The following is a 12,955-nucleotide window of genomic DNA, read 5'->3' as shown; positions in this document are numbered from 1 at the left end:
GCAATTCCAGAATATTATTTCAGATACTTATATTTAAATTTTTTTTTGCCTCATCCCACCTTTTTTTAAAACACAATTTTTTTTTTTACAGTTATCAGTCTCCATATGTACAATTACTTGAAAGGAAAAACTGCCTAATTCCAAATTTCCACTGCAACTTCTTCTGGCTTCCAAAGTATTTTCTTCTGTATTCTATTCAAAACAAAAATTTAGACCAAAATATTTTGGCTATAGATGAGAAACTCAGAGCTACTTGCATGCTTTGTACAGTTAACTTCAAAAGAAAAAAAAAAAGAGAAGCACTTCTAATTAAATAAAGGTAGGCTCTTGTCAGTCATAGGAAAATTGTGCACGTTTCAGGATATCTCCAGGCGTTTTTTGGAGCTCCTCCCTTCCTAAAGACAATAAATATTTCTCCAAAAACCCCAAACAAAACCCCCAAAAACAACCAAACAAAAAAAACAAAAAAACCCCACAAAACCAAATGAACCAAGCAACCAAACAAAAACCACACACACAAAAAAACCCTAAGAACACCCAACTAACCAACCAACAAAAAACTAGCAAATGAACAAAACAACAACAAACAAAAAACCCCAAAACAAAACGAAAAAGAAAACCAAAAAGCCAAAAATTATTTTCTTCTACAGAAACTGCATGATGGTTCATGGAACTCTATCCTCCACAGTGATGCTGAGACAAATGTGAGTACTTCCAAAGCCCAGAAACACAGGGGTCCCAGCGCCAGCTCCAGGAAGAGCTGTGCCGCATCAGTAGCCATTTATCCGCATAGCTGAAATGGAAAGTGCCTCCAGATGGCACCAAGGCCTACGGACACCATTGATGGCACAGAAAAGCAGGGATGTGAGCTGCCAGTTCCGTGTCCATCCTTTTTTCCCACCAGAGGGCACCAAATCCAAGCGTGCCCAACCAAGGGAACCTTGAGCTGCTGGCGTAATTGCTTTCTCCAGCCTAGCAGAAAAAAGCACTGCAGCGTTTTGCAGGCTTCCTTATTTTCTTATTCCTTTTTACTCTTTCCCGAGAGTACCATGGTTTTCCTGTAACATTTGAAATCTGTAAAGTGTGAGTAAAGTGCAAGCAGCCCCCAGGCTCTCCGGTGCAGTTCCCCTCCGGGTGTTTTCAGACCACAGAAGTACTCACAGACACTCAGAGAAGCCTAAGGGTCTTGCACAGAAAAAGAGGAATGACAGATGACACACAGACAATCAGAAGACAACTCTCCAAGGAATAAAATTTTAACCTAATTCCACTTCCCACTGAGTAAAAACTACTCACAAAACAGACTTTGTAACTGTAAAGTAAGTTTGATGTGATCTGGATGCAACAAAGAAAAAGAGAGAGAAGAAGACAACACTTATATTCAGTTTTAGATGGTTTCCTCACACAGAGGCTACAGCTCCCAGGAGGCCAGGACAGTGATGCTTCCATTCTGAGAAGATAAGTGAGTCCCAAAGCCAAGGATAAAATCAGGTTCAAAGGATATGTATTCTATTGCACTAAGGACTTTTTCCCTTCTCTTTAAAGCCAACTGTATGGGTGTGTAAAAAAAGAAGACCTCAGTAATCCCAGACTTCCAAAGAGATTTCTTTATGTGGTCCCAAAAAACGTTCCTAAACTAACTTCCAGTGGCTTAATTGGGAAGGTTATTATAAATATCTGTGCTGGTTCTCTAACATTTAAAATTACTCATAATTGTGTTTCTAATGGAGACACCCAGTGAAATGCCAAATATCCTTTAATACAAAACCCCCCAGGTCATTAAAAGAATGGATTGCAGAGTTCAGAAAAGGACCCACAGTATTGTGGGGCAGCATTCCAAGCAGTACATGTATACTGGAGACAGACAGATCTAAAGTATGACACAAGAAAACCATCTTAACAACCCACAACTGTGATCCTTTAGCTTTGAACTTACTGCTACTAAACAAGCTCACCATTTTGGTGGGAAAGAAAGCAACTGCATCAAAAACTATAAAGGGAATAAGCAAAAAAAAGTAAAAGGAACACAAAAGCTTTAAAGATAACCAAAGTTATAAAATGGCTTTTTTGAGAAGGATGGACAAATAACTAGAATCCAGCTAGGAAATTAGGATGGAAAATAATATAATAAATAATCCCAGAATTAACACATGATATGTCAACTGTTCATCATCTTTCAAGAGTGAGAGGGTGTCAGATGAAATTGTAAATATACCTCAATTTCCTTCCTTCCTTCCTTCCTTCCTTCCTTCCTTCCTTCCTTCCTTCCTTCCTTCCTTCCTTCCTTCCTTCCTTCCTTCCTTCCTTCCTTCCTTCCTTCCTTCCTTCCTTCCTTCCTTCCTTCCTTCCTTCCTTCCTTCCTTCCTTCCTTCCTTCCTTCCTTCCTTCTTCCTTCCTGCCTTCCTGCCTTCCTGCCTTCCTGCCTTCCTGCCTTCCTGCCTTCCTGCCTTCCTGCCTGCCTTCCTTCCTGCCTTCCTTCCTGCCTTCCTTCCTGCCTTCCTTCCAGCCTTCCCAAATGCCATAAGCATGACCTTTCCTGCTTTGCCCTCTTTCCCCTGAGCTTTTGTTGTTGAGCATGCCATTATCTGGCACCAGCAGCCTTTGGGTCAGCCAGGGTCAGCTGGCTGTGTCTCTCCCAGCCCCTTGCTGACACCCAGCCTGCTTGCTGGGAAAGGATGGGGTCAGGACAGGGCAGTGGCATAGAGACAAAGCCTTGACACTGTGAAAGCACAGCTCACCATTGGCCAAGAGATCCCTGTGTTATGAACAGTGCTTCCTCCACAATTCATGTGAAGAAGGTTAAATCAAACCAAGTCACACTCAGCACAATCACCCTTCCCTGGGTCATTCTCAGGTCTGTAAAAACTTTTAAGATGTTACCAAGATCCTGGTGGGAAGCATAGAGTACTGAAAGCCTATCAGAAGTGACAATACACGATTGTCAGCTGCTGAATCAACTCTCCACTTCCCACTGAACCCTCTTCCCCACACGAGCATTGACACTCACGGTTCTATGACGTTCTCCTTTGGCATTTAAGTAAGCTTTGATTGCAGCCAAGCCTGCGTACTCTCCTTGGGCTCCACTGCAAGAAGAACACAAACACCGTTACATGGCACACAAAGCAGGAAGTGCCACCTCTCTGACAGAACTTCAAAACTGTCCTGCCCTAACCCTTACCCATGACTTCAGGCAAGTGTCAGCAAATTAAACAGGGCACATTCCTAAGATAAAATTACAAATGGCCATGCTTAAATTAACAGCTAGATGTAAATGAAAAAAGTAGATGACAGGCGATGCCATTTTATAAGTTTATACTACAATGTTAAATCCTTCTGGTGGCTGAGAGGGTCCACATTTCTGCAGCTAGCAGGGGACTCTGTGCTTGATTACAGTGAGGCAAACTAATATTGAAATGCGTAGCAAAGTGTATATCATGAAACATAAAAGGTCTTTCAGTTATAGGCTTATTGTAGAGTAAGTTCTTGCTGTTCATTTTGTATCAAAACTACTAGAGAACACAAACAGGCTGCAGCAGTACTCATTAAATGCTGCTTTTAGTGAGCACAGAGATCTCAGGCATTCTTCAGTCAAACCTAGTGCACTACCTACCAGTTTCGACAATTAAACACCTGGCAGGTCACACATCTTATTCCTATCCCAAATCTTTATTTTCAGTTCATGGGAGGAAATATTAAAAGAAATAAAAAGACCAAATGGCTAAACTTTCAGAAGAGATGAGACAAAATAAGATACCATAGTTTTTAAAAAAACGACTACTTAGTAATTTAGTAATCCAGCATTCAAGAAAAATTTGATTTTGGAAAATTCTTCCATGTTTGGCTTGCACATCCTCTTTGGAGTTAAGGTTTTGGTATCATGTCTCAAGGTGCAAACACTCAGGAAAAATGTTCCTACCTGTTTGGCTGGAAGGAGATTTTGTCATAGCCTGTAATCTCACATAGGTCCTTCTCTAAATCCTTGAAAAGCTGCTGATACCCTTGAGCTTGATCCAGAGGAACAAAAGGGTGGATGTTGGCAAATTCTCTCCATGTAATAGGCTATAAAAACAAACCAAACAAATATATAAAGAATGCTGTAACAAAATACTCTACAGACAACTCTGTTCTGTTAAACTCTGTGAAGGAATGAAGTTGCCTTGTGGTCAATTAAGTATCAAACACCAAGTATGTTGATCTGCTGGAGGCTTGGAAGGCTCTACAGAGGGATCTGGACAGGCTGGATTGGATGAGGCTAAGGTTAGTCATGTGAGGTTCAGTAAGGTCTAATGTTAACTGATTTAATGTTAACCTTTTAGCTTTTTATTTTTGTAATCAGATTACACATAAAGTTTTGGGGTATTATAAAGAGATTACCCCCAAAGCTTAGAAGTAGCTTATAGAATACATTAGCCCCTTTCTCTCTTGCTCTTTTTTCTCTTCTCAGCAGATCACCATGTCCATGTTGATGTTTAAGCCATGGGATGGTGCAAAAGCCTAGAAGATAAGGGGCTAATGTGTATGTCTCAAACACTGATGGACAGATAGGTGAGAAGCGAGACAAGGATTGTTGATAAGAGCAGACTGTGTAAATGGGCAAGAAAGAACAGGATGCAGGTGGAGAAGGGGGCCACATGGAGCTGGAGGTAGAGCAGTTTCCTGGGACAACAGTCCTTGTTCTGGCTTCTGGATATACTCAGCACAACACAGAACACCCCAAGTGCAGCAATGAGGTTGAGAAAAGAGCATGGACTGTTCACCAAAGGTTGATCCAGTGGGGGGAATCAAGACCACCAAAGACCTCCAAAGCCCTCTGACCCATTTCCAGAAAGGCCTAGAAGAACATTGACTATGCATGATAATTAATTTGCATAGAGAGCAAACATCTACAGAAGGGTACATGCGCACATGCACCTGGGACCCTACAGCCCTACAACTGCCTGAGAGTGTAGCCAGGGCGGGTTGGTTTCTTCCCAGGTAGTAACTGGTAAGACAAGACTGGATATAAAGAAAAATGTACTCACAGAAGGGGTTAACAAGCATTTGAACAGCCTCCCTAAAGAACTGCTGAAGTCAACACCCCTGAAAGTGTTTATGAGATATGTAGATATGGTGATCAGGAACAAGGTTTAGTGATGGACTTAGAAGTGCCAGGTCAACAGTTGGACTTAATCTAAAGGGTGTTTTCTAACATAAATGATACTGTAATTCTCAGATTTTCTAACATTAGGAATATGCTTAAAAATTCTTAATTTCACCTACCCTTACATAGAGCTGTGGTGTCTACAAGGTAAACAAAGAGAAGTTGCTGAGAATAGTATTAGTGTTACTTAGAGGAAATATACAAGACATAAAACAGTGAAGGGAAAGAGAGAAAGCAGTGAGAGAAAGGGGACAAAGGAAACTACTGAAAGTGAGAAGACAGCAGGAAGACAGCAAAGCAAGCACATTCCAAGTCAAAAAGTCATTTGGTAATCAAATAGCCTGGCTAAAGCTCTACTTCATGTGCTATCAGCTAAAAAAATGAAGATATCTGGGGACTCTTTAGCTGTGGAAACGGGAATTATTCTAAGAAATTGCAAACTGAAAAAGAAGCATGAATTGTCTGTCCCATCTGACTCTTTCCATATTTCTGAGGATTTGATTTTAAGATCTGTAAAGCAGAAAGAATTTAGGTAATGCAACATTGCTTGAGGGAACAGGACTGTGATACCTAATTCCAAAAACTGTTTTCATAATTTTTTTCAAAATCGAGTCTTCAAAACCACATACTCTCCTTCTGTTGTTGCAGTCCTACTTGTGCAGAATGTTTTCTTAGTGGAAAAGGGAGAGGGAGACTTCAGCTGCCCCTGAAACTGCCTCCTCAGGTGAGGTATCAGACCAAAAACAGGCTTTACTTCACTGGAATGACACTGGCCAGATAGTCTACTCATGTGGATATCAAGTGAGACAGTATTATTGCAACTTACTGTGAGTTCAGCTGAACTATTGAGTTTCATTGTGCAGGACCCCTAAAAATACAAACACACATCAGTATTTATTGAAATACATAAACACATAGGTAAGTACATAATTTTTTGTCTTTTCTTTTTGGTAAATACCTACCAAGGGAATCATGCTGTGAACAAGGGAAATATCTTTGTTTTCTAATCTTTTCATGTACCGCACAATATTTGTCTCAGAGTGATAGCTGGAGAACACAAAACACAATGTTAAGGCAAGCAGATCAGCTGTACCAGGAAAAGGAAAAGAGCACAAAAAAGAAGTAAGACTGAGGATAGTTATTAATATATACCAAGTAGTTCTTTTCAAACTGGCACTTTAAGCTTACTAATAGTGACACAGATTAAAAATGCTTATTATTTATCTCAGTAACACTATCAGTAAATATGGAATACAAGGATACCATGTCCTCAAATGGTAGGTTGTACAATGCAGCAGATTAATGGAAAGACACATTCCCTCAGTGGTCATGAGCATTGCTCTGCTCATTTAAAATGAGAGGATAGCTAAAAACACTACTAATATCTTATTTTAGAGTAATGAGTTGCTGTATGAATCTAGGTACCAAACTGTCCTCAACTGACTCCACTGCTGGTTTAGAAAGGAGGTATTTCAGATTCCCTAAAAACAGCAAACATACATTCAGATTCCCCAAAAGTAGCAATCAGACGTTCACAAACCTGTTGAAAACCTGGTGTGTCAAGAATTTGGAAGTTCTCTTAAATGGGGTGCTAAAGATGCCTTTGGTTTCCTCACCCATACCTTCAGCAATTAGCTCCTTCAACAAAAAGAAACAGAGTCAATTATTTTAGTGGATTTTTTTTGTAGTCAACTTCCATTAGAACTAGCTTATAAAACAGTTTGCCTCAGGATTTAGTCAGCTTTTAAGGTAAAACCCCCACCTTTGATATCATATGTATCTCTATATACCTAGCATGACAACAGCGATATATTAAAACTGGGTAGCTTTAATGTCTCAGTAGTCCTTATCTTGTAGGTGTTGCTGCTAAATGCTAATGACATGCGACAAAAATTCCAGTGGGGAAAGAAATACCTGACCACACTTAACTTAACTTCTTACATCACATAAGAAGTAATACCCTTAATGCAAGGTGTCCAAGCTGACCGAAGGAACTGAATGCCGCAACCAGAAAATGGCATATAAATCCTCTATTTAACACTACCTCTTTATTTAAGAGAGGATCTGAAATTCTTAATATTTAACAAATGGTCATCATATAGAAACCCACTATACAAGACCAGTTTTGGTTTTCATTAAACTCTGGAAACATTCAGATAATTTAATCCACATTACCTATTATGTACTTACAGAAGAAGACTCGCAACCAAAAATCCATAATATGTCATCTAGATCTTTCTCATTTACAGTTTCATCAAGTGATACTCCAAGCTATGGATAAAAGCACCAGTAATTACTTAAAGCTGTTTATTCTAGAGACATAGTACATTTGTTTTGGTCAAGAAACTGTTTCCAGAAACACAAGAGGAAAAAAAAAAAGCATCCTACCCAACAATATGTAAACATACATATTTATAGGTATTTATGATATATAAATTTATTTTATTTATATAACATTTTCCAGTTCCTTCCTTTACCCTCCTAAACCATCCAAGCCAGATGGCTCAGAAACTTTAATACTCATGACCTCCTTTCCAGTGTTTCTAAGTGTTTTCTACTTAATAAGAAAATCGCCCATTTTCCTGTAACACCCCTTCCCCCATTCCAATTTACAGAACATACTACACTCTCTGAAGAGGTCTTTAGTGCCAACCAAGATGTGGTTTAGATTTCAGTCTGCCTTCAAACACTGCCACAGGACCTGAATTCTGGATGTCACCTTGTGTTTCATCATTAAATTTTAGAGTGTCTCCACTCTACCCCTTAGTGGCGTATTTAATGTGAACAGATTAGATAATCCTCCTAATTGGCATAAAATGTAAACACAATCATTATTTCTGGAAGTTCAGTGCATCACAAGTTCATTCTTTATATTATCTTTATAATTGATGGATATATCTGAGCAAACTACAAGATCTTAAATAATTTTGTTCTGTTTAGCACAGATTGTAATGTAATGATTAGAGACTTAATGAAGAAAATGTCACACTACAAAATTTCTGAATTTATCAAAGGTTTAGAAAGTTGCTTACCCTGCCATCACTATAAATCCGAAAATTTATCTTTCTAAGAGCTGCCCTGTCCAAAACCTCTTTGACTGAGCATCCACACGTGATCGTCAAGGTGTCAAAGAACAGATCGTGATGTAGCTTGTGACCAGCTCGCCTGAGACCTATAAAAAACAGCAAGTTAATTCTATTATATATGCACAGTGTCTTGTTTGCTAAGGTGGCAGTTACAGAGCAATACTATGTATCTCATAAATAAATGCTTTTACATAATAAAGCAAAATATGGCCCTTGTGTAAAAAGCAGCAAAATGACCATATTTTTATTGAAATGTTACTGTGCATGAAATGCAACTAAATCAGATTCAAACCTAAGTAATAATGCAGATTGAGTCTAGGGAAGGTAATTCTGATACATCAAATCTGACATATATACAAGAGCAGTGTTGGTATATGAATGCAATAAGGACAAAATAATAAGATTGGGGAGATATTAATGGATATGAATTGCCACAGAACTTGCCATAACAAAGTTTAGAGTCTTAGGGTTTTTTCCAGTAGGAAGAGGTCTTCTGGCTATCTGGCAAATAAAGTATGGATGTTTCTTACAGTAATCCCTTGGTTCCAAATATTCCAGTTTTGTATAGCTCCTTCTGACAGCCGTGGTAGTATTAGAGAAAAAAAAACCCTACCAGACCACATAGTCCAGGTGCAATCATTTTGTTCTGCTACAGATTTTGTGCTTTTCTTCAGCTATTAAGCTTTGGGATTTCAATGTTTGCAGCAGATATGATACTCCACCCAATTTAACTGAAATGTTTCTATTGCTTTAATATAATTTATTACCTTCCTTTGCTATATTATTTATACTCTGTGCAGATTTCTGTGAGTAAGCTAGGATGGTCCATCAAAAGAAGTGGATGCTGGCAAAGACCAGTTCAACAGTACCATCCAGGGACTCACTCTGCAGACTTCTGTTAAGTTTCCCAAGAAAACAGAAGCAATGACTGCAAGTTCTTATCACACAGACATCTTATTCTTGGATGTCATTACTAGAACTACACAAAAACCATCAGCTGAGAATTTTGTATTAAAATGGTGCCTCTCAAGTTGAGAGAGCACACATCAGATGGACACCCCTGCTCTGCCCTGCAAGTTTATTTAAGATGTGTTTTTAAGGGGTAAGGGTTTTAGAAGAGTTTCTGTAAACATTAAGTACGCACCTTCAGCCAAGATTAGAGCAGCATTGTGTACTCGTCTTGCAATGTGCCTTAGTCCATCCGACCCATGGTATATCCCAAACATGGCTGACATGTTAGCCAGAAGAGCCTAGGATCCAAATATAGTTCAGGATATTGTTATTGTGAGCAAAGACTACTTCATGTCAGTTCAGTGGAAAGTTTCTTTAGCACCCAGAGAAAACCACACATCCTCAGCTGATGTTATAGCTACTCATCTCCTGCCTACAAAATAAAAGGAGGGAAAGGCAACATACTTTTATGAAACTGTAAGGACTGATTATGAATTCAATGCTGTTTGAAATGTAATTGTTTTAGCAATTAACATGTACTTAAATTCAACTACTGCAACAAAGATCTTTAAAGACTTTAAAGTCAAGGATCAGTACAAAAAAACTATAGAGTATCTCCTTAATAGTAAGTATATAAACTTGTGTCAATAATAATCTCTTCTCAAAATCTGTCACAACATAAGAGCAGGAGGAAGGCAATGCTAGGAGCAAAAAAAGTTATGACTCTGGCTGGCTGGAGGTCTGTGGAAGTATGCTGAAAATAACTATTTTGGATACTGTTGGAACTCTGATACTTACTTAATCATGGTATTTTCCTGTAAAGATATTACATTGATGATGTAACATTCTTGCATCAAATTGCATAGACAAAAAATATAAGTTGTGACAATTTGAATAATTAGTTTTATAAATTAAAAGTTTATTTCTTCTGCCTTGAGTTGGCAGAAGACCATTGGAATTCTCTTCTACATTCTGAAAAGTTCTGTCTTGCTTATAACAAACATGCCACTAAGTGGTGTTTATGCTACAAGACAGACAGATTCATGACACTGCAAGAATTCAGGACTGCAGTAAGGAAACAGATAGTAAAACTGTCTTTTCAAGCAGACCCCATCATTCAAAACAAATGAACAAAGACCAGAATATTTTTATGTCCTTCATTTTTCTACTAAAATCTCTCTAAAGTATAGGTAATTTGTTGTTCAACTTGTTCCTTTCTAGCCCTGAAAATAAAGTGTAAGTTACCTGCGCTGTGCAGATGTTGCTGGTAGCTTTATCCCTCCTGATGTGCTGCTCTCGTGTTTGTAAAGCAAGCCGGTACACTTCCTTCCCACTTGCATCTCTAAGCCACAAGTGAAAATGTTGCTTCTGTTACTTTAAAATTACAGTTATTTATGACACAGAACTTTATACATGCTAACCTGAAACTAATTATCTATCCTCAGAGACAGAAGGGTGCTAGAGAGAACAAAGCATACGTCAGGACAGTTGCAATATCAAACAAAGCAAGACTAAAGCACCTCTAGATTTCTGTTTAACTACAGGAAATTTGGTATTTGCCTTAAAATGATAGAGATTATTGCAGCTATTTGAACTGAAAAATAACATAAATTGAATATTCCTAAGTTTATTGATAACTGTGAATGTTTTAGTTATTTTGGTTACTGGAGTACTTCTGGATAGCCTCTGTGACAAAGATGTGCAGTGTTCCTAGTGACAATTACTTTGCATTTCAATTATTACTAGTTTGACATCTTCTCAAAATACACAGTATACATCACTATCAGCAATTATCAGAAGCAGATTTTGCACACTGTTTCTCTGCATAACTATAATTTGAACTAGATTAAGTTCCTTCTAGATTATTTTGGAGGTTCGCTGAATTTTCTACTTCTTTCCATTTATGTTTTATAAGATTGGATGACAGAGAAAAAGTCAATACAAATATGTGGAGTAAGTTAGCTTGCAAAGCCTCCTGCCGTCACAATGAATCCACTCTGCTTTTGGTTATCTCTTCATCCCACAATGCCACAAGAACTATAGACAGTTCCACACAAATGGAATTCTGGAAGCTTGCTTCCTCAAAACTGAAGGGAACTTTTAGTCTCACCGTTTTCAAACAAATAGGGTGGTTACTACAACACCATGGTCACCTGTTGTTCACAAAGGCTGCACAAGATGATCATAGGGTGTTTTTTATGGTTTCTTATTTGTTACTAGGATCTCTGAGGGGAGACTTTAGACAGGATATCAGGTAAACAATTTTCAAATAAAGGGTTCTAAACCATTGGAACAGGCTGCCCAGGAAGTGACAGCATCACCATCCCTGGAAGTGTTCAAAAAATGTGGATATGACACTAGAGAACATGGCTTAGTGGTGAACATTGTGGTAGGCTGATAGTTGTACTTGATGATCTTGAAGGTTCTTCTAACCTTAAGGATTCTAAGACTCTATGGCTTCAATCTTCACTTCATGGCCGAGGGAGCCCTTACCTTGTGACACCCACCATTCTGCCCGGCATCATTCTCACTAGATTTTCCTTCACAGCAAAGAATGCTGCATGGGGTCCCCCATAGCACAGCGGGACGCCAAACCTCTGGGAGTTACCCAGGACAACATCTACCCCAAACTCTCCGGGAGGCTTCAGAATACAGAGGGCCAGAAGATCAGTAGCACAGCAGGCAAGAGTCTGAGAACAGAAACGCACAAAGCAGTCAGCCTCTCCTCTAAAGGAACGGTGTCTACATGGGAGCTAGGTTTTTTTATCTAGTTTCAAACAGCACCACATCACTTGCATGGAGCTGAAGTGCAATGGTTGTAATGGTTATGAATTGCATGTAGCTGAAAGGGTATCTCATTAACACTTAGTTTTATGAAAATGGCTGTCAGATTGATATCTGTGTGACCAATAAAATTTACCCCATTCTGATGAGCTCTTTCAACGAGTTCAGAGAAGTCTTCAATCTTCCCTTCAGTGTCTGGATACTGAAATAACACTCCACTGACATCCTTTCCACTGAAATCCATCTCATGGGGTAATTTGAGCTCCGTAATAACACCTGTATAACTGGAAACAAAAACATGCAGAAGGTAAAATATTCAAACCACCTCCGACCTTGGAGTCATACTTAATAAGATGTTTCCATGGAGTCATATATGACTCTTTTCTTTAACATACAAAGACAGTTGAACATCTTTGCAGCACTAAGCACTGAGAAAGTTTCACATTATGGTATATAGTACTGAAGAAGAATTACATTTGATATCATCATCAGAAATACAGAGCAAAGCAAAAAGAGAATGCTTAAGATACTTGCTTCCTAGTAAAAGAAAAAAATGACCAGGCTGAATTCAACAGTCAAATGTATGCAGTTATGGAACAATTTAAAGGAAAAATTAAATATTTTCTTTTTATGATATGTTTAGTCTCTTTTTAAACAGCTTTAATTTCTTTGCAGTTGTATTTGAACTAGAAGTAATGTCAAATTATAACAGACTTCTGCTTTTAGTTTGCAAAGAAAGCACAGGCCAGAAATGTTAGTTATACAGCAAAAAGGCACAGATGGAAAATGATTCAGTGTAAGGGAAAAGATATGGTGGAAAATGGAGGAAAACATTACTTTGCTCTAGTTTGGACCACTGCTATAGTTTGAGGGTGGCATCGGGCATCTACATAGAACTTTCTCCTTTTGTTGTGTCTGTTAAAAAAAGAAAAAGAAGGTTTACACATCAATAATATATTGTTTCCAATGGAAATAAATTAGCTTATTTTCTAGA

The 12,955-nt window shown here is 38.5% G+C and overlaps 1 protein-coding gene across 1 annotated transcript in view; it reads right to left on the bottom strand.

Annotated features, from left to right (window-relative positions):
* GLDC (glycine decarboxylase) overlaps nucleotides 1-12,955 on the bottom strand; it is a 38,712-nt gene that overhangs the window by 9,127 nt on the left and 16,630 nt on the right. The window contains exons 5-16 of the mRNA XM_059492180.1: nucleotides 12,799-12,876; nucleotides 12,098-12,245; nucleotides 11,671-11,867; nucleotides 10,423-10,519; nucleotides 9,371-9,476; nucleotides 8,173-8,312; nucleotides 7,331-7,411; nucleotides 6,681-6,778; nucleotides 6,103-6,187; nucleotides 5,967-6,008; nucleotides 3,917-4,059; nucleotides 3,008-3,083 (exon numbers count right to left, since the gene is read on the bottom strand). Of these exons, the coding sequence (XP_059348163.1) occupies nucleotides 3,008-3,083; nucleotides 3,917-4,059; nucleotides 5,967-6,008; nucleotides 6,103-6,187; nucleotides 6,681-6,778; nucleotides 7,331-7,411; nucleotides 8,173-8,312; nucleotides 9,371-9,476; nucleotides 10,423-10,519; nucleotides 11,671-11,867; nucleotides 12,098-12,245; nucleotides 12,799-12,876 (1,291 nt within the window). The remainder of the gene's footprint in view (nucleotides 1-3,007; nucleotides 3,084-3,916; nucleotides 4,060-5,966; nucleotides 6,009-6,102; nucleotides 6,188-6,680; nucleotides 6,779-7,330; nucleotides 7,412-8,172; nucleotides 8,313-9,370; nucleotides 9,477-10,422; nucleotides 10,520-11,670; nucleotides 11,868-12,097; nucleotides 12,246-12,798; nucleotides 12,877-12,955) is intronic.

The sequence above is a fragment of the Ammospiza nelsoni genome, chromosome Z, assembly GCF_027579445.1.
Source record: "Ammospiza nelsoni isolate bAmmNel1 chromosome Z, bAmmNel1.pri, whole genome shotgun sequence".
NCBI lineage: Eukaryota > Metazoa > Chordata > Aves > Passeriformes > Passerellidae > Ammospiza > Ammospiza nelsoni.
This window is presented reverse-complemented; position numbering and strand designations above follow the sequence as displayed.